This window comes from Siniperca chuatsi, linkage group LG22, assembly GCF_020085105.1.
Source record: "Siniperca chuatsi isolate FFG_IHB_CAS linkage group LG22, ASM2008510v1, whole genome shotgun sequence".
Classification (NCBI taxonomy): Eukaryota; Metazoa; Chordata; class Actinopteri; order Centrarchiformes; family Sinipercidae; genus Siniperca; species Siniperca chuatsi.
Window position 1 is genome coordinate 22725066 of NC_058063.1, and position 19381 is coordinate 22744446.

Here is a 19381-nt window from a genome sequence, read left to right on the forward strand (position 1 = left end):
TGAATCTGACGCCATCTTTAGCGTCCATATGTCATTTCCGCAGTGACTCTTGATTGGCTGAAAAACCGGCCAATGGTGACCGCCCATTTCGTTACATCACATTTTGATTTATTTATTCATTTATTCAGATAGTTCAGTGGATGGAACTGCAATTAGATTTTATTTAGCTGCTGTTTCTGTGTTTGTTTGTATATATAATACTGTTTTTAGTTTATTGCTTTATGGTGACACTGTAATCGTGGCGGTAGAGAGCAGTATGAGCTGTTTTCACCGGTAACGCTGCCGTTGTTCAGCGTAGAAGAAGAAAGAAAGAAAGAAAACAACATGGCGGCGTCCACAGAACACGTTGAAGCCGCATCTGCAGTGACAGATCCTCCAGAAGTGGACAAAACAGAAGCTCCAGAAACCACCGGAGACCCAGACACCTCAGACTCAGAACAGGCAGGTCAGGATCCAGACTCGGATCCGGATGAGGACGAGCACGAGCCGCCCGGGCCGAAGATCCGAGAAACCCCGGAGGACATCCGGCTGGAGGCGATCGCCAATACGGTGGCGTTTCACCCGAGCAGGGACATCCTGGTGTGCGGGGACGTGGACGGGGACGTGTACGCCTACTCCTACTCGTGCACGGAGGGAGAGAACCGGGAGCTGTGGTCGTCCGGACACCACATGAAGTCCTGCCGCCAGGTGCGCTTCTCCGCGGACGGACTGAAGCTCTACAGCGTCTCCCGGGACAAGGCCGTCCACCTGCTGGACGCGGAGCGGGGACAGCTGGTCACGAGGATCCGCGGGGCGCACGGGGCCCCCATCAACAGTCTGCTGCTGGTGGACGAGAACATCCTGGCGACCGGGGACGACGGGGGCACCCTCAAGGTCCGGACAAGGGTCGTCCTTATAACTGTGTCCAAGCTTTGATCCCGAGAAGACGTTTTAATGGTCTAAACTGGTTTCTTAATGCTCTTAAATGGTTCAAAATGGTGGTCCAATCTGGTCTTGTCTGTGATGGTCTGAGATGGTTTCTTAATGGTCTAAATTGGTCCTCTAAGCTGGTCTTTTAATGGTCCAACTGATGTTTTGATTGACAAAGCTGGTTTCTTAATAGTCCAAAACAGGTCTAAGCAGGTCTCTAAAGGGCTAGCTGGTCTTTTGGTGGTCTATTGTTGTCTTTAATTGATCTTAACTGGTCTTTAAATGGACGTTTTATGGTCCAAGCTGATGTTTTATGGTCAAAAAAGGTCTATCAATGTCTCACAAGGGCTAAAATTGTCTTTTGATTCTGATGGTACAAAATGGCCTTGTGATGGTCTAAGCTGGTCTTTGACAGGCCCAGCTGGTCTTTTAATGGTCCGAGATGATGTTTTGATGGTAGCTGGTTTCTTAATGCTATAAAATGGCCCAAAATGGTGTTTTGATGGTCTAGCTGGTCTTAAAATGGTCCAGGCTGGTCTCGTGACCTGCCAAGCTGGTCTTTTGATGGTCCAAGCTGGTTTTGTTAAAGTATAAGATGGTCTTTTATGGTTTAAGCTGGTCTTTGACAGGCTGAATTGGTGTTTTACCTGTATTAAATAGTCTTTTGTTGGTCTAAGATTAAAATAGTCCAAGCATATCTCCCATGGGCCACGCGGATCATATGATGCTCTAAGATGGTTCTTTAATAATCCTAAACGGTCTTTTAATGGTCCAAGCCAGTTTTGTAAAACGGTTAATCAGTTCCACTAAAATACGCCCAGGTCTAACTCTGCTGGTCTGTTGATGGTTGAGGTGGTCTTTGCAAAAATTGACTTGCAGAGGAAACAAATACTCCACCAACAAGTAACTTTACTGATGTAGTTCTTTGTTTCTGAAGGTGTGGGATATGAGGAAGGGGACGGCCGTCATGGACCTGAAACACCACGAGGACTACATCAGTGACATCACTGTGGACCAGGCCAAGAGGATCCTACTCACCACCAGGTAATAATAATGATAATAAAGAGAATATGTGTTAAAAACGGACGCTTCAACATCTGAGATTTCAGTATCAACCGCCAAACGGCAAAACTTTGTCCTTGGTGATTAATTGTCTTCTGGTTTTCGGACGTAGCTATGTCAGAGCGTCCTTGAACGCACCAACAAGCGGAGTTGCTCCAATACGATCTGCTTTTTAATTCGATTTGGTACAACCTGATACAGTGGCGATGGTACCATGGGCGTCTTCAACATCAAGAGGCGGAGGTTCGAGCTGCTGTCGGAGTACCAGAGTGGCGATCTGACCTCGGTGGTGCTGATGAAGCGGGGCAGGAAGGTGGTTTGCGGCTCCAGCGAGGGGACCATCTACATCTTCAACTGGAACGGCTTCGGAGCCACCAGCGATCGCTTCGCCATCAAGGCCGAGTCGGTGGAGTGCATCGTGCCCGTCACCGACAACATCATGTGCACGGCCTCCATGGACGGGTACATTCGGTGAGTTGGGTTACCATAGCGATCACTGGCTACCTTTTGAGATAATTACCTTGGTACATTCGGGGAGTTGGGTTACCATAGCGATCACTGGCTGTTTTAGAAAGCGTACCTCAAGTGTCCAACCTTACCTTTGAGATAATTACCATGGTACATTCGGTGAGTTGGGTTACCATAGCGATCACTGGGTACCTTTGAGATAATTACCATGGTACATTCGGTGAGTTGGGTTACCATAGCGATCACTGGGTACCTTTTGAGATAATTACCTTGGTACATTCGGGGAGTTGGGTTACCATAGCGATCACTGGGTACCTTTGAGATAATTACCATGGTATATCCACTCTTTGGAATTAGCTTTTGTCCCTGCTAGCCAACAATCGGGGATCGATCAGCCTAATTTGCCATCGGTTTGCTCTGGACCTCCTTATTTGATGCCAAGTCCTTATCGCCACACGGTGGGTTACTAACATGTTGTAAATGTGATAGTAAAGTTCTGTCTGTCCTCCCATCAGAGCCATCAACCTCCTTCCCAACCGGGTCATCGGCTGCATCGGGCAGCACGTCGGCGAACCCGTCGAAGAGCTCGCCAAGTCCTGGGACTCGCGCTTCCTGGCCAGCAGCGCCCACGACCAGCTCATCAAGTTCTGGGACATTTCGAGTTTGCCCAACGCGACTGTCCACGAATACCGCAAGAGGAAGAAGAAAGACGGCCGAATGAAGTCTCTCACCAAGAAAGCCCTCGGAGACAACGACTTCTTCTCGGGACTTGTAGAGGAGACGGAAAAGAAGAAGGAGGAGGAGGAAGAGGAGGAAGAGGAGGACAGCGACAGCGACAGTGGCAGCGACTGAAAAGCAGTCCTGCCTGCGGACAGTTTGAAGGGACGTGTCTACTGTTTGTTGGAGGCTTTCATCCAAAGTGTCTGGAGTATGTGCACTAGCATGGACGGCTAACATTAGCAGGTACTGGACCTCGTTGCTGCCTCGGTTTTGATACGACTTTGACCTAGAAACAAACCGCCATTGGCGACTCTGTGGATGAGGTTCATTTCCTCACGGACACAAATACGTGGTGGGATGAACAGTGAATGTCCCAGAAAAGCGCACACTCTTTCCTTCAGAAATACTCATACTGAACCAAATATAAGAACAAATGATCAGACACTAAAATAATGGGAAATAATAGGGCTGGGTATCAAACCTTCAGTACTTTATTGGTAGAGACCAAATGTGTCCAACAGACTTATAATCTTATTTACAATTTCAAACGATAACCAGCCCTATGCTAACGGGCTTGTTAAAGACGTTTTAGCGGCATTTTTAGCCGGTCTGCTGGGTAAATTTGTGATTAATTTGTATTAACATTAAAATTGTTTTTGTTTTGTTTTTTTCAATATGTGCAACTCCGTTTGAATTTATTCAACATATAGTTCCTAAAATGTAAAAAGGGGGTAAAGAAATGCTGGAGTTTAAAGAGTAGGCTACACGTTTTAGCCCATTTACTACAGTTCACACAGGCTTTAAGTTACTGCTTTTAAAAGAAAAATTAGAAATCGCACACTTTCTCGGCAGCCATTGACTGCTATTCATTTTCACTTAAATCAACTTGCATAGACTGGAAACTTGCTTGTCTTCGGGGAACAAGTTGTTGTTTTGATGCAACATACACTCAAGATGTTTTGTGTTTCTGTCTTGATATTTTACATTTAGCCAGTTTTAAACTCTGGTCCTGATGAAACGTTAATTATTTAATTCAGTATTTTTATTAGTCAAACCTACATGAACTTAAAACTTGATACCAGTTAAATATCAATAGCTGCTGGAATAGTAAAGAAATATATACATCAATAATTATGACTCGAGAAATGTAATTTAAGTATTGTTTTTTGCAGACAAAATACTGGTATTTTATATTTTAGCACTATCGCCTCACTTGGCGCTTCCCCTGAGGTGGTACGGTCTGCCCAGTGCCCATTGGTACAGTCCAACGGCAGGCGGGAAAACGCTGAAGGTCACGTGACACGAGCTTATCCGTCAACATGGCGACGGGCAGGAAACGGCAGGGAAGCGTAGCTTAGTAACAAGAAGCCTCCTGGTCTACCGAGGAAGCACGGAGGCGTTTGTCTGTTTTCAGAAGATTATCGTTCGGTTGTCGGTAAGTTCGCGTGCTACCGTCCTGTCAAACTGACAGCTGATAAATCCCACGCGGAGCTCAGATTTCAAGCTTCCTCTTGGAGCTGGCGGCTAGCTAGCTAGCTAGCTGGGATTAGCTTCACTGCTAACGCGCATTTATTTGTAAACAATGGGCGAACACGCTGCTGAAAATGAAACCGTGACAGTTTTCAGTTCACACAAATGACGCGCCGCTTAAAGGGTGTTTTTTTTTTTTTTTTTTAAATTGTAGAAAGTCGAGTGAACGAGCTGTTTTAAGTGAGATCACGCGCCGCGGTCACATCAGCACTACTGGCAAGGTCGAAATCAATATCTGATCAAACAGTCTTTCTGTTAAAGCCCCTGAAGTCACAAATTACCTAAAAGTAAAAGTGCAGCCTCGGGTTCACTTGCTGTACGCAAATAAGTTATTACAGATTAACGGTTTTAGCAGCTGGGAGACTAAACCGACGTGTTTGTATTGATTTGTGTAAGATTTAAAGGCACATATCGATGCGTTTATAAAGTATATTTATTCAGTTTAGAGTGAAATTAACTACCAACATTACTGGGGCAGTTAATCACGATCCATGGCTTTAGCTAGCTTGTTGGTTTAGCCCTTATTGTGTGTGTGTGTGTGTGTGTGTAGCTTAAGATGTGTGTAAAATGCACTGATGTATCATCATCTTCCTGAAAACGTTCACAGAGCAAGAGGTAATCTATAAAAGCGATCACGAAGGTCGTGCTTTACTTCAGATGACCAATGAAGTCTCCTCCTTTTGTCACATCACAGGGTTTTTGTTTTGGGCGTCTTGTTGTTGGTCAGGGCAGCAGTGAACTTGAAGACATCGGAGACTTTCATTAGGCTTTTTCGAGGCAGCGGACCTGGAAACGCTTCAGTAACACTTTGAACACGGCACGAGTCTGAAAACGCGTCAGCAGTTAAATACACAGAGAGCGTGAAAAGTCTTTAAAAACGATTGATTTCAGTTTCCTCAAAAAAGGTATTTTAAAAAGTCTTTAAAATTAAATTACAAAGGTCTCATTTTTCTGTTTTAACAAACACTGAAAACTGGAAAATCTCCAGTCGTGTTATTCCAGACTGAACCTCTGAGGAATGAATTTAGTTATTTATTAATCGGTTAATCGATCCATTCCTCCATATTCTGCTGATTATCCAGGTCTAGTTCTTTTTTAATGATTAGTTAATGATACCGGGAAGTACTGACACAAACGATGATATAAATGCAGTTATTAACTCGAGGCCTTGTCACTCCTGCAGGTTTGTATCGATGCGTTTCATACTTTGGGCGGTATGATCGTGAAACAGGTGTTAATTTGTGGTTATTAAAATGTCTCAGAGTCAAAAGCAGAGCTTCCTTTCGTTAAGGCCGCTGCGGTGAACCGACGGCTTCATCTTCAAGCCGATAAATGCTGCGAACGAGCCGATATTTAGTCGTAGACGCGAGTTTTGTCACGTCGGACATAAAACACGCAGCAGAGTTCTCCATCTAATAAATGTAAAGCTGATGGGAAAATGCATGATGGTCATTATTAAAGACGACGTCGGTAACTTTTTGTAGTTGTAACTGGTCGTACGGCTTTAGAAAGTTGTCGAAAACCACTTCCAGGCGCACTGATCTGCGTCGGGCGGTTTGCAGCTGCCCCCCCCTCCTCCCCGTGTGACCGAGCTCTGAAGCAGCAGGATGCCGGGGAAAACCGGTGACCACTTCAAACCAGGAGACTTGGTGTTCGCCAAGATGAAGGGCTTCCCTCACTGGCCCGCCAGGGTACGCACACACACACACACACACACACACACACACACATGCAAACTGTAAACACCTGAACGCAGGTGTGTATTTCTGTGCTGTGATAGTTCGTGTCCTTCTGTGTGTGTGTGTTCAGATCTGTAAGTCGGAGGATGGATACAAGAAGCGAGTCCCGGTCTTCTTCTTCGGGACCCATCAGATGTACGTACACGCACGCACGGCTGCCGATCGGTGACATCACTTCCTGGTAAAATACCGAGCGCGTGGGTTGAACTGTGATTCGTTTCTCCTCCTTCCTCAGAGGTCACCTCCCTCCGGAGAACATCGTTCCTTACGCCGGCAACAAGCTGAAGTACGGCGCCGGCGTCCGCATCAAAGGCTTCGCGGAGGGCATGTGGGAGATCCAGAACACGCCCGGAGTCGGGAGTAAACTCAAAGTCAGTGTCTCTCGCTCTCTCTCTCTCTCGCTTTCTCTAAGCTTTCATTCGTCCAGAATATGTCACATGACGTGCCGCGGACGACCGAAGGCAAGTTCATTTGTGTCGCACCTTCTTAACAACAAGACCGTTCAAGTCAGAAAGGCATCAAGGAAATATATAAAAAGACACATGAATATGATTTTTAAAAAGAGTGAAATAAAATAGAAGATAAAATAGAATAAGACCGATTTAAACAGTAAAATAAAAATGACAAAAATATGAATAAATGGTCCCAAGTTTGATTTAATAAAAAGAAATGACAGACAAGTTAGAAGCTCTGATTTAAAAGACCTGAGAGTTGCTTTTCTGGGAGTTTGTTCCTGAACGCTGCTTCTCCGTGTTTAGTTTAGACTCTGGGGACGGTAAGCAGACCTGATCCCAGACCATCAGTTTCACCGCTACACACCGGTAAGCTCAGTGTTTAAAACAGAGTGCTCAGGTTAAAGTAAGCGGCGGCCCTCGGGCTGAATTGCAGGTGACGTGTTTAATAAGTTAAAACAATCGAGTCACGCAGCTGCGTGATGGGTGCAAGTTGCCTAATGTTCGTGAACATCTTTAGCTCCTTTTTAAAAAAAGTAGTTCCTGGGAATAAAAGTTCCGGGTGCTTTAGTTTGAACCGCGGCTAAATGAACCAATCAGTTCTTTATAAACCAACGGTAGTATTTTAAAGTCGCGGTGAATAGTTAATCAGTTGTCAAAGGTGTATTTATTTATTTAGTTTATAGGCTCTGATTTTTGGTTCTAACAGACCTTCGATGTTCTGTTGACCCCCCTCAGGTACCAGCACAGACCAACACGCAAAAAACACCTGCTAAACCGACTTCTGCCGCTAAAACTACACCTGCTAAACCGACTTCTGCCGCTAAAACTACAAACGACCAACTTAAAAACACCCCGACTAAATCAGCTCCCAGTAAATCTGCCGCTGCAAAGCCCGACGGTAAACCAGCTGCTGGCGGAGGTTCTCCAAGCAGAGTTGCGAGTGAAAAGGAAACTGCTGCTGCTGCTAGAACTTGCACACGAGCTTCATTAAGATCTGCTCCAGAGAAAACAACAGACTCCAAACTGACTTCCGAACAGGCTCCAAGAGACGTCGCCGCAGCAGACGTCGCCGAGACTACTGCGACCACAAGAAGCAGGACGGCAGCCGCTAGAAGCAGCGAAAGCACCGCTAATGCCACTTCAGCAGGGAACAAAAAGGTGAGAGGGTTTGGGACGTACGGAGAGAGAAATGAAACCTGTTAGACTCAGACGTGTCAGCTTCTCTGAAAGTGTTTTGTTTGTTTTTATTATTATTATTATTATTATTATTATTATTATTATTAATCCGATGTGAAAAGGTTCACAGTGGAAGGCACCGCAGGTTATAGTGTTTGATAAATGTCCTGTTGGTTAAGCAGCAGCAGCTGCGTGGAAAAAGATTTTTAAAAAAAAGGTGTTTCCATCCACCTGTTTCAGTTTATCTTTGAAGAAACAATCAAGGTCCACTTACTCTCCTTCTCCGGGGCTTTCCGCCATCGCCTCAAGAAAGAACCTTCAAAAATGCTGACTGCTGTCGAGGCGCCGTTTAGTGCCGGTCCCTCCGCTGCCTCAGGGATGCTGAAGAGGTCAGGCTGGCCTGTGGAAATGAAACACTGTATGTTTTGTTTCTTTTGTCTCCTCAGACAACAGCACAAACTGCGAAAACAAGAACTCCCTCCAGAGCCTCTTTGGGTGAAACTGCTCCGAACAAACGCGCCGAGAAACCGACGGCTGCGGCTGAAGCTAACAACAACTAACAAGTAAAGTTACAGCTGAGAGGAGACGTCCGGGCGCCACAGAAGCCCCAGCGAAGGCAACAGACTCCAGACCAGCTGCTGAGAAGGTTGAAATATCGTCAGCCTCCACCGCTACAGATACTGAGGAGGCTGCAGCTGCGAGTCGCGCTACCACCAGAAGCAAAACCGCAGAGTCCAAGGTAACCGCGCCGCGAGTGGCGACTCTCCAGGAAGCACTGCTGTCGGTCCTGCAGAGAGCAGGACAGACGCTGCTTTAAGAAATGTGCGGCCGACACGTGCAAGCTCACGTTCCCGCTTTGCCAGTTTAGCTTTACTGAACTTTCAGCCGCAGAGTTGTTGTGATGATCCAAAGCCGTCTTCAGGGGTGGAATGCAACTAAGTACATTTACTCAAGTACTGGAGTACAGTTTTGAGGTATTTGTACTTTACTGTATTTCCATGTAATGCTTCTTTATGCTTTTTACTGCTACGGTTATTTCACAGCTTCAGTTACTAGTTACTTTACAGATTAAGGTTTCACATAAAAACACATTATAAAATAATAAAATACAACACATTGTTAAATATTGGAATAGTGGTTTCCAAGCTTTTTTGCTTGTGACCAGAAATCAATGTCTGGTTGCAGCCCCTTGTTTCTCAAGTCCACGAGTTATCAGTTAGAGATAATTTCCCCCCTTTTAAACTCTCCAATATTTCACAAATGACAGCAAATATTATTAGAGAAAAGTCCAAAAACAGATTTGTGCATCAGAATTTTGTTCCTCTCCCATTAATAACTAGCTAACTGTAGCAGTAAAAGCTGTTTGCACTCTGTTGCATCCGTATTAAACTAGAATAAATTAGATTTTCAGTCAGGCTGGTTCTCTGCAAAACGAGTACTTTTCCGTAAACTTTTAAGTAAATGTAGCTAATAATACGAAGTATGATTTTGAATGCAGGACTTTTTCTTGTAATGGAGTATTTTTACATTAACGTTTTGGTACTTTTACCTAAGTAAAGGATCTGAGCACTTCTTCCACCTCTGACCTTTTTAAGGGAATGACGAGCCGGAGAGTCCCAGACGGAGGAAGCTATCGGAGCTTATTAGCCGTGTGTCCAGTTTAACTGACGTAGACCTGGTTTACACACAGTTTGGAGGGAGTTAGGAGACGGGAGGACGTCATAACGACACGGCTTCTCAGTAAACTGAACTTATTGTCCCGTTAGCGACCGAGCTAACGAGCTAACTGACTGAAATGTTTGGTGTTTTTTGTTAGGTCGAAGCTGAGCAGCACAAGAAGAGAGCGTCTGCTAGTCCTGCTGTGACCTCTCCAGGTAACTGTAACACACAGTAATCTAATCATTGATGCTGATCAATTATCTCTAGATAGATTCTATTAAAGGGCACCGACCCAGGTTTGAGGAGTTAAAACTGTCCTTTTCCCAACAGTCAGCAAGAAGCCGAAGACCACAGAACCAAAGTCTGCTCCGACACAAACGTCCGGGAGCGACGGAGGGCAGAAAGACCGCGAGGAGGCCGAGGAAGAAACGGGGGAGAAGAAGTCATCAGAGAGGAAGAGGGAAGAGGAGGAGGTGCAGAAGCAAACCGGTCAGGACGAAAAGAAGGAGGTGACGATGAAAGACAAGACGACGTCAGAGAGCCAAGGCACAAAAAGGAAGAAAGACGGAGAGGAGAAAGTAGAGGAGGAGAAACAGAAGAAAGCAACGCAGGATGAAGGTGTGGAAGGAAAGAAAGAAGTGATGGCGGAAGAAAGTAAGTCAGCAGAGACCCGAGGGATGAGGACGAGGAGAGCAGAGAAAGGGGAACAGGAGGAGGAGAAGAACAAAACAAAACAAGACGGCAGCAAGGAGAAGACGAGGAGAGAAACGAGGTCGGAGAGCGAAGGAAGAAAAAGAGCGAGAGAAAAGGAGGCACAGCTGAAAACGAAAAATGTTACAGAAGGAAATAAAGAAGTGACGACGACAAGAGAGGAGAGCCGAGGGACAAAGAGGAAGAGGGAGGAGAAAACAGTACAGGATGAGGAAGGAGAGAAAGAAGAGATGAAGAAGAAGAAGAAGGTGACGGAGGAGGAGGAAACTGGAGAGAGTGAAGGGACGAAAACGAGGAGAGCAGAGAAAGAGGAGGAGGAGGAGGAAGAGAAAGATGGCGGTTCTGTGGACGAGGAGGTAAAGCTGCGTTTCAGTCTTCATCGCTCTTTCAGTTCACTTTTCTCAATTTCTAGAAAAGTTGATTCCACTCTTCAGAGAGTTTCCGTGGATTCTGAGTAGAAACGTGAGGAAGTAAGATGTGGAGGTGGAGGCAGATGGAGTCGGTAGAAGCAGGAAGTCTTTTTGTCTGAGAGGCTGCAGCCAGAGAGTGCTCCAGCGGGTTTGTATGTAACTTCCACAAAGAGATGTCCTGACTCGTGTGTTTCATTAGACCCCGCTTGTCTGGAAACGCCCACGTCGAGCTTGCAGGTATTCGTTGTCTCTAAGCTGAGTTAAGACCGGTGACATCACGGTGACATCATCAGGGTTATTTCCCCGAGCTTGACTGAGCTCCTGCAGAGCAACAGGCGACACTACGCTGTCTTCACAGGCTGGCTAGCACTAACCGTGGCGAGTAATACGCGTGGGGTTCTGATTCTCGATGTCGTCATTTGATTCAGAATCAGTTCGTTCGTGCTTCTAGTCCACTGAACTGCGATGTGAAACGTAACCGGACTCCTCGTGGTGCACGCTGGAGACGCAGTGAGACACATTACTTTGTATTTCATTGTGACTGCTGAATAAAAGACGCTCAGGTAGTGGCCACACGGCTCATTTCATGCTGAAGACAGAAATGTCCACAGCGACCACGCCGCAAACATCAGCGTGTTTGGCTCTGGAGAGAGTCCCCACTAAACGTCTCGCCGCTCAGGACAGCAAGACGTCGGAAAGCTCGCGACGGGTGATAATGAGGCGCTGCCGGGTGTGTGTCCTGCCCACCTGCCTCTGGGACTCGAGTGACCCAGCCGGATCGGCCAGTGGCCCAGAGGCCGGTCTTCATCGCCGTCTGAACGCGCCAGACTACACAGGCGGTTTGAGTTACTTTGATGTCATACAGACTGTTTACAAAAGACTTTACCTTCCTCTTACAGAACTGATTGTTCGGTTATTAAATCCAAAACACACTTACACCGTTTTGTTCCATCGACGTAACTTTATAACTATTTTTGGAAACCGAGCATCAATTCAGAATCATAGAGGAAAATCCTATTTCTGGTAGAAACTAGTAAACGGACCTTTAGTGTGTAAAAACGGTGGAGTCCCCCTTTACGCAATCCCTTTATCAAAATGGCTGATCGCCTGAGAGGTGAACGCTTTGGAAAACGGTCAGCAGTCACATGTGTTTGTAATTAATGGGATAAAACATGTCAAATAAAATAAAACATAATAATAATGATTTAAAGCTTCGGGATGTATCTTCTTCTTTTGAAATCTAATGATGATGTTGTTCCCGTGCAGCGACAGCGCCGCCTGGCGGCCAAGAGGGAGAGCTTGTTGAAATCTCTGCGAGGACTGCTGAAGGCCGGCAGAGGAGTGAAGAGGAGGGAGACGACGAAGAGTTCCCAGTAGGAAACACACACACACACACACACACACACATTTGAATCAGTTAAAGTGTTAAAGGAAGTGTTGAATATTTATTTTCGACACTTAACAGGAAAACCGGGGATGGAGCGAAGAAGAGGGTCGAGGTTAGAAAGACAGGAAGTCAGACGTCAGACAAGAAGAGTGTCCGAGAATCAGCCGTCGCCAAGAAATCAGGCGTCGAAGCCTTCGTCAGTAAGAGGAAAGACAAAGGTGACTCCAAGGCGGTCAAAAAAACAACAAGGGTCAAACTGAAAGAAAGTGGTAAAAAAGAAGGAAAGGATGAGGTGAAGACTACAGCACAGAAGAAAAGAGACGTAAAGAAGGATGAACAGAAGACAAAGGACAGGAAGGCTGACAGAGCCGCTCAAATCAACACAACCACCACTAAAACTACAGATGAAGTGAAGACAAAAGAAAAGGAGAGCGGGCAGAAGAAGGAAGACAAGACGAAGACTGAGGGAAAGAAAAATGGGGACGTGAAAGACAAGAAAGGAGAGGACGCGAGGAGCGATGAAACAAAGCAGCAGAAAGACGAAGACAGCAAGGACGAGAGAAAAATTATTGGAAAGATTGTGAAGGCAACGGGCGGACAGGGGACGAAGGTGCAGGTGAAGACGATAATGGGAGGAACGGCGGCGGCGGAGGAGGAGAAGAAGAAGAAAGAGGACAAGACGAGCAGAGAAGAAAAGGTAGAAGAAAAGAAAAAAACCTCAGAAAAGGCGAAGCAGGCAGAGAGAGAGAAGAGGGGGAGCGCCGAAGAGGAGAAATCGGTAGAAAAAAGTGCAGAGGCGGAGAGGAAGCCGGACAGAACGAGAGCAGCGACGGAGGACAAGAACGTAACGGAGGTAGAGAAGGATAAAAAGGGCAAGGGGGAAGAGCAGAAACGAAAGAAGAGCGGCGAAGAGGAGGCGCTGAAAAAGCACGAAGAGGAGCAGAAGGTGAAACTGCAAGACCAGAACAAAACTGAGGTGGAAAAAATGACGACAAGAGAACAGAAGAAGAGGAGAGAGGAAAAGGGTGAAAAACTTCAACCACAAGAGAAGAAGGACGACAGAGACGCTGCAGAGCGGGAACAGAAGGGCGCCGCCGATACAAAACCACAGAAGAAGAGAGCAGAAGAGAAGAACAGTGACGAATCGACAGCGGAGAGAGCGGAGACGCCACACGCAGAGTCAACAAAAGAAGCAGCGGTGGAGAAGACGAGCGCAGAAGAAAGCAAAACGAAGAGTTATTGGTCAGACGGAGAGGTGAAGCAGCAGCAGAAGAAGAGTTCGACCATGACGCTGACGGACTCGACTCTGCACCGGATCCACGGAGACATCAGGATTTCCCTGAAGACTGACAACCCTGTAAGACACACACACAGTTACATGCTGGTTTATAGTTTGCATATGTTTATAAAACTGAATTTCAATATTTTTAGATGAATGAATCCATTGACTGTGTAATGTGAAAGATGTTGTGCATGCATCCGCAGAGAATTATCAGTCAATTATCAATTATTTTAGTAATAAAAGTAAATAAATAGAATAAAAATACTAAACGAAGCTCGTATATAATAAAATCTAGAATCAGATGAATTCAGGGAAGGCTGTGCAATAAAAGTACGTTTTAAGCTCAGATTTAAAAGAAGCCCCTGACTCCTGTCGTATGTCCTCGGGCAGGGTGGTCCTTATTTCCAAAGCTCTGTCCCCCTTCGTCTTCAGCCGAGAGTCTGGGACAGATAGATAGATCTGCCAGAGGGTCTGAAGGTGCGAGCAGGGCTGAGATATACTGAGGAGTCAGAGCTTTAAGTGACCTGGAAGTAATGAAAAGCACCTTTTTTTAAAGTCACTTCTAAAACGTACTGGAAGCCGGTGTAAAGAGGCTAAAAGCTGGGTGTTCAAACGCCCGGCAGCGGAGTTCTGTGCAGGTTTTCTGTTTAGGCTGTTGCAGTAATCCAGGCGTAACGAGATAAAAGCACGTAAAATAGTTTAACATTGCTCGCATTTTGGCAATGTTCCTTAGTTGATTTAAAAAAAAATAAAGTTGCACAAGTTTTGTAATTTGCTGCTCAAAGCTTAAATTACAGCCAAACAAGATGCCTGTGCCTTAGGGCACTAAACTGGACACTGATCATTAACATCTCTGCAATACTTGACATAATTGTGCAATATCCTGTGTTAATACTGCTGTGCAATATGTAGTTTTCCTATTTATTGACATTATTATACCTCCATTACTGCTGTGCAATATCTTAATAATCTCAATAAGCTACACTTAACTCGACAGTACATGCACCACTGCTTATTACTTATATTATTACATTGTATTATTATACTGTATCATCATCAACCGGTAAACCCACTTGGTACTTCACACTTAGTTTATCTTATACTTATACCCACCTGGTACTTAATTTATTTCTGACCTGTTTTATTGTGTATTGTATTATATTTTTTGCTAGTACTTTCTCCTGTGTGCACTGACGTAAAGGCGAGCTGCTGTAACAAAGAGTTTCCCTTCAGGGATCAATAAAGGATTTCTGATTCTGAAGATTTCTGGCAACAGGCTTAATGTATTCAATATTGGGTTTTTTTTAAATGTACTATCCTTTTCCAAACATATACAGTATTTGAATGCTGTATGTACTCAACCTGAGAGAGCTAGATGAATTAATTAATTACTGAAACATGATTAAAATATCCAAACCGACACATAATGCCTTAATGTCTTTCTGTCTTTCAGGACATCAGTAAGTGTCTGACGGCGTTGGATCAGCTCAGTATGGTTTATGTGACGGCTATACACGTGCAGAGACACAGCGAGCTCGTCGCCACTCTGAGAAAGGTACAAACAGTAGAAATTAAAATAGAAAAGCTCTCCGAATGTGATAGAAACAGCGAAAATGACCAGAATCCACAATGTGTGTGTTTTTTCTTGTTTGTGCGTGTAGCTGCGGTACTATAGAGCGAACCAGGCCATCATGGACAAGGCCTCCATGCTGTACAACCGCTTCAAAAACGCCTTCCTGGTGGGGGAGGGGGAAGAGGTGGTGAGTGCCACCTACCTGCGCTCTCTGCTGGAGGAGAAGGAGAGGGAGGAGGCCCAGCGGGTGGAGCACTGCAGGGAGAGGCTGACGAGGGAGGAGCTGCTGCAAGAGGTGAAGAGGCGCATGGGCCAAGTGAAGGGGAGGAGGACGACTGTCAGAGGAGGAGGAGGGGAGGAAGAGGGAACGGAGGAGGAGGAGAGGAAGAGCGAGGTACAGAAAGAAAAGGCGAAAACCGAAGGTAAATAAATAAGAATTACAGTGTGCTGTTGAGTGAATGCAATAATAAAGATTTGTGCCGTATAACAAGTAAATAAATCAAAGTATAATAAAAAATGTATTGCACAACAAACTCAATTTAGTAATTAATTAATAATAACAATTTGACAAAATAGCCCCAACTCAAGGTTCACTTACTAGCTTTTTCCATAGCAAACGTCATCTGCCAATGAAGACACGGTTAAAATCTCCAGAAAAAGCTAGTAAGTGGACCTTGAGTTAAAAATATTTGTCATACTACCATTTCCAAGGCCAAGAATGCACTTTTCTTTCTAAATAATAATAATAATAATACATACCAAATTAACAATAATCATCAAACTATCTATATTATGTAATGTAAATTAATTTAAAAAATTATTATTATACTAAAGAATTTTTATTCTTTTATTTATTTTTATTAGATTTTGTATAATTATCATGAATAATTTGCTTTTATTAATGTATTAAAATGTGGATGTTAATTATGTATTTATGTATAGTTTAGTTATAGTTATTATTAGTAGTAGTAGTAGTTGGTTATTAAATAATATACCGTTCATGATTATTGTTTATTACTAGAATGAATGATTATTTATTGCTGGGAAAAAGTTAATTAATTAAAATAACTTTTTGGATGCATTATTTATTAATTTATAAAATATTGATAATGATTATTGTTAAGTGTGAAAATGATATAAAAAAACATTTCTGTAGATTTGTTTTATATCATGAATTAGCATAATGTTTTGCCTATATATTAAAATGTATAATGACAATGATTATTGTTTATTATTGAATTGTTGTGAATTATTTTATTATAAGAATATAGATTTAAAGGTGCTATTGATAACATCCAGCCACTAGATGGCGTTAGTGTTAGCGTGGTGTTGACCTGACATTAGTCAAAGTGTTTCCTCGCTGAAAACAAATCTCATAGCGGATTATAAAAACAGCTGAGCGCCACACAGCAGCAACGGCTACAGGGAGAAAGGACGCCTGTATTTTCAGATTTCTCATAACAGGGCTAACGTTTTTCTAATTTTGACAATCTAACCGGTGACAACACATTAGTTAAGGTTTTAAGGACTATGACTGTCTGTAGTTGTTTTTTATTTTGTTTAAATATGCAGAAATGTAATTTTATGGGTTATTGTTGTTCGGACTGTTAAGCTAAGATAGCTAATATGTGCTAGCGTTTTTTCCACGCTAACTGGCAGCTATACCACGTGATACCAACATTGTTATACTATTGGCCTTGTTAGATGCAGGAACCAAACGTCAGACATGTCACACAGAGATAAACAAAACATTAATTATTGACCCGTCAGAATTTTTTAAATGTTTAATTCACAATCATAATATTTTTTTTGGGCAAAAGTGATACTTTATTCCTTTCAAAAAGCTCTGTGGATGTTTTTTTTGTTTGTTTGGGGTTTTTTGGGGGGGAGGGGGGGTTGTTTTAATATTTGTCTACATAAAAATGTTATCAATATAACCTTTTAAGATATAGTAATATAATATAGATGCTGATTGGCAGGTTGTTCATTTGTTTATTGTTTGTGTTGTTTACCCCCCACAGCTCCAGTGGACTTTTCCTGAAGGCTCAGTGTTTCTGAAGCAGCCGGACCGAACCAACTATAATCTGAGGGGTGTTGACCTGAAACAATCCCCCCACATGGACAATGAGAACTTCCACAACCATTTACCTCATCACACATACACAAATCAGTGTTTCAACTGTACAGCTCTAATTATTTATTTCCTGTTGTAAAAGAAAAGGGTGTTGTTATATTTGAATAGGAGTGAACAGTGTTTGGGTGGATTGTCACACCTGAGCAGGTACAGTATATTTGGATGATGATGGCCGACACTTTGTTGTCGGTGTTGTTCATCGTGACGTAACAGCTCCTAACATTGGTGCATTAATACAGTTAATACTGACTTTACCAGAACAGTATTTATCTCTCATCCACTAACTCTCTTGTTTATAACTTATTGCATTACATGCCTTAACTTGAGCATAACTTTTTGAAACCTCAACCCTTACCTGTCTTTTTTAAGCTAACCTAACCTTAACTATCTTTTAACCCTAAAATTACCCTTATAACCTTAATCCAGCTCTGATGTAGGACTGTCATACGATAACACCTCCACTGCATTTGGGTTTTGGTAGAAATCTCAAAACCTGGACAGATAAAACTCAACATAACCTTAACCTACCTCTGGTAACTGGTAACTGTTATGAGGAGAGGATACATTATTTTTTTTTAAATGTTTCAGTAATAGTACTTATGGGGACATCTGGACCTTGCAAGGCTGTGTAAAATCTGGTTGTAAACTCAACTCTCGTTACTAACCCTGCTCTGTCATTTTAAAGGTGCTCTGTTCTTTCACATCCCTAAATCAGCGGCTGCAAATGAACGTAGATAAATGAGTATAGTTAAAGTTTAAAAACCACCATGTTTATGCTGTTGAGGGGGGATGGGGCTGATGGGAAATGTGGTCTTATTGAAATGTGCTTTTTTTTTTTTATTTGACGTCAGATGGATGTTAAAATGACACTTACAGCAGCTTTAAACCCTAAATTAATGCATTAAACCGCCTCATTGAACCTTGACATTCACACTTCAGCTGCTGGGGAGGACTCGATGCCTTGCTCAAGGGCCCAGCAGCAGTAAACTTACAAAGAACCATCAGGGCTGCTCAGTGTTTTTATAAAACTTTGTACAGCAAGATATTTTATTCTGTATTTTATGGTGACACAGTGAGATCATTTTTATTCTTTTTTTATACTTTTACTTGTGTTGTTGTTACAGTTGTTTTCTAGAAGGACGTTACTCACTTTGCTGTAAATGTCTGATATGTAATTTGTACTTTCAGAAATTATAAAACACGACTGATTTACAAACCTGACATGACGTCTGGAGTCTGATTATTTCACTCAGTATGGAAGAGAGTTTGAACAAGCAGATACAGACTATTTACAGTATGTGATACTGTGAATTTCCTATTTGAGATCCAGATGTTAAAGATGCACTGGGAATGTGCATAAAAGTATGATGATTTAAATGAGTAAATAATTAAAAATGCACAAAAAATGTCTTAGCAGCTGCTAAAACAGGTTTTATTAAGTCTGAATGTCTATAGGATTGACTGAAATGGATGCAGCTCAAAACAGTTAGATTTTCAAAAAAATGCGTGATCTTACAATAACAGTTGCAATTTTTAGGAAAAAGTCAATTTTATGAGATTTATTTAAGACAATGTTGCAATTTTATAAGAATTAAGTTTCATAAGAAAATGACAATTTTAAAGGAAAAAGTAATATTTTGAGCTGGAGTCATAATTTTACAAGAAAACGTGTTTTCCCTTTTCTTAAATATTATGACTTGTAAAATTCCAACTTTATTGAATATTATGACTTTCTTGTAAAATTACAACTTTATTCTCAATTTATGTCTTTCTCATTAAATTCCAACTTTATTGAAAAATATGACTTTCTTGTAAAATTGTGACTATTATTGTAATTATAATAGTATATTAATATGAATTACTTGCAAAATTACAACTTTCGAACATTATAACCTTTATCTTGAAATATTATGATTTTGTAAAATTTTGACTATCTTGAAATATGACTTACTGTAAAATTACAACTTAAACTTGAAATATTGCTTTTTCTTGTAAAATTACAACTTTATCTCAAAATGACTTTTTATTATAAAATTCCGACATTCCTCAAAATATGAAATTTTCTTATAAAATTATGACTTTGTCCTGAAATGCATGACGCATTCCTGTAAAATTACAACTTAACCTAAATCTTGATAAAGATAACTTCTCAAATATTGACTTTTC

The 19381-nt window shown here is 42.7% G+C and overlaps 3 protein-coding genes across 3 annotated transcripts in view; 2 read left to right on the plus strand and 1 right to left on the minus strand.

The window, feature by feature from the left end:
* The window catches only part of LOC122870323 (coiled-coil domain-containing protein 171-like), a 20056-nt gene extending 19943 nt beyond the window's left edge, over window positions 1–113 (minus strand). Inside the window, exon 1 of the mRNA XM_044184479.1 lies at window positions 1–113. This exon is cut by the window's left edge and continues 24 nt beyond it. The gene's annotated coding sequence lies outside the window, so the exon portion shown is untranslated.
* A 41-nt stretch (window positions 114–154) lies between these two features.
* wdr55 (WD repeat domain 55) lies at window positions 155–3835 on the plus strand. The gene is made up of 4 exons (XM_044184106.1): window positions 155–873; window positions 1847–1953; window positions 2173–2442; window positions 2955–3835. Exons 1-4 carry the CDS (start codon window positions 325–327, stop codon window positions 3289–3291), a joined length of 1263 nt encoding a protein of 420 aa, XP_044040041.1. The 5' UTR covers window positions 155–324; the 3' UTR covers window positions 3292–3835.
* Window positions 3836–4346: 511 nt separating this feature from the next.
* LOC122870327 (hepatoma-derived growth factor-related protein 2-like) lies at window positions 4347–18436 on the plus strand. The gene is given in 14 exon segments (XM_044184483.1): window positions 4347–4594; window positions 6222–6380; window positions 6499–6563; window positions 6664–6799; window positions 7619–8041; window positions 8506–8613; window positions 8616–8798; window positions 9876–9933; window positions 10049–10785; window positions 12106–12212; window positions 12305–13583; window positions 14962–15063; window positions 15170–15503; window positions 17103–18436. Coding segments are annotated over 13 exon segments (3636 nt in total). The 5' UTR covers window positions 4347–4594; window positions 6222–6296; the 3' UTR covers window positions 17123–18436.
* Window positions 18437–19381: the final 945 nt, after the last annotated feature.

Excerpts from the sequence above, each read along its gene's own strand:
- wdr55 (XM_044184106.1), top strand. The coding sequence starts at position 325 with ATGGCGGCGTCCACAGAACACGTTGAAGCCGCATCTGCAGTGACAGAT. Across the intron at positions 874-1,846 it reads ACGACGGGGGCACCCTCAAG|GTGTGGGATATGAGGAAGGG; the intron begins GTCCGGACAAGG and ends TTGTTTCTGAAG. Across the intron at positions 1,954-2,172 it reads AGGATCCTACTCACCACCAG|TGGCGATGGTACCATGGGCG; the intron begins GTAATAATAATG and ends AACCTGATACAG.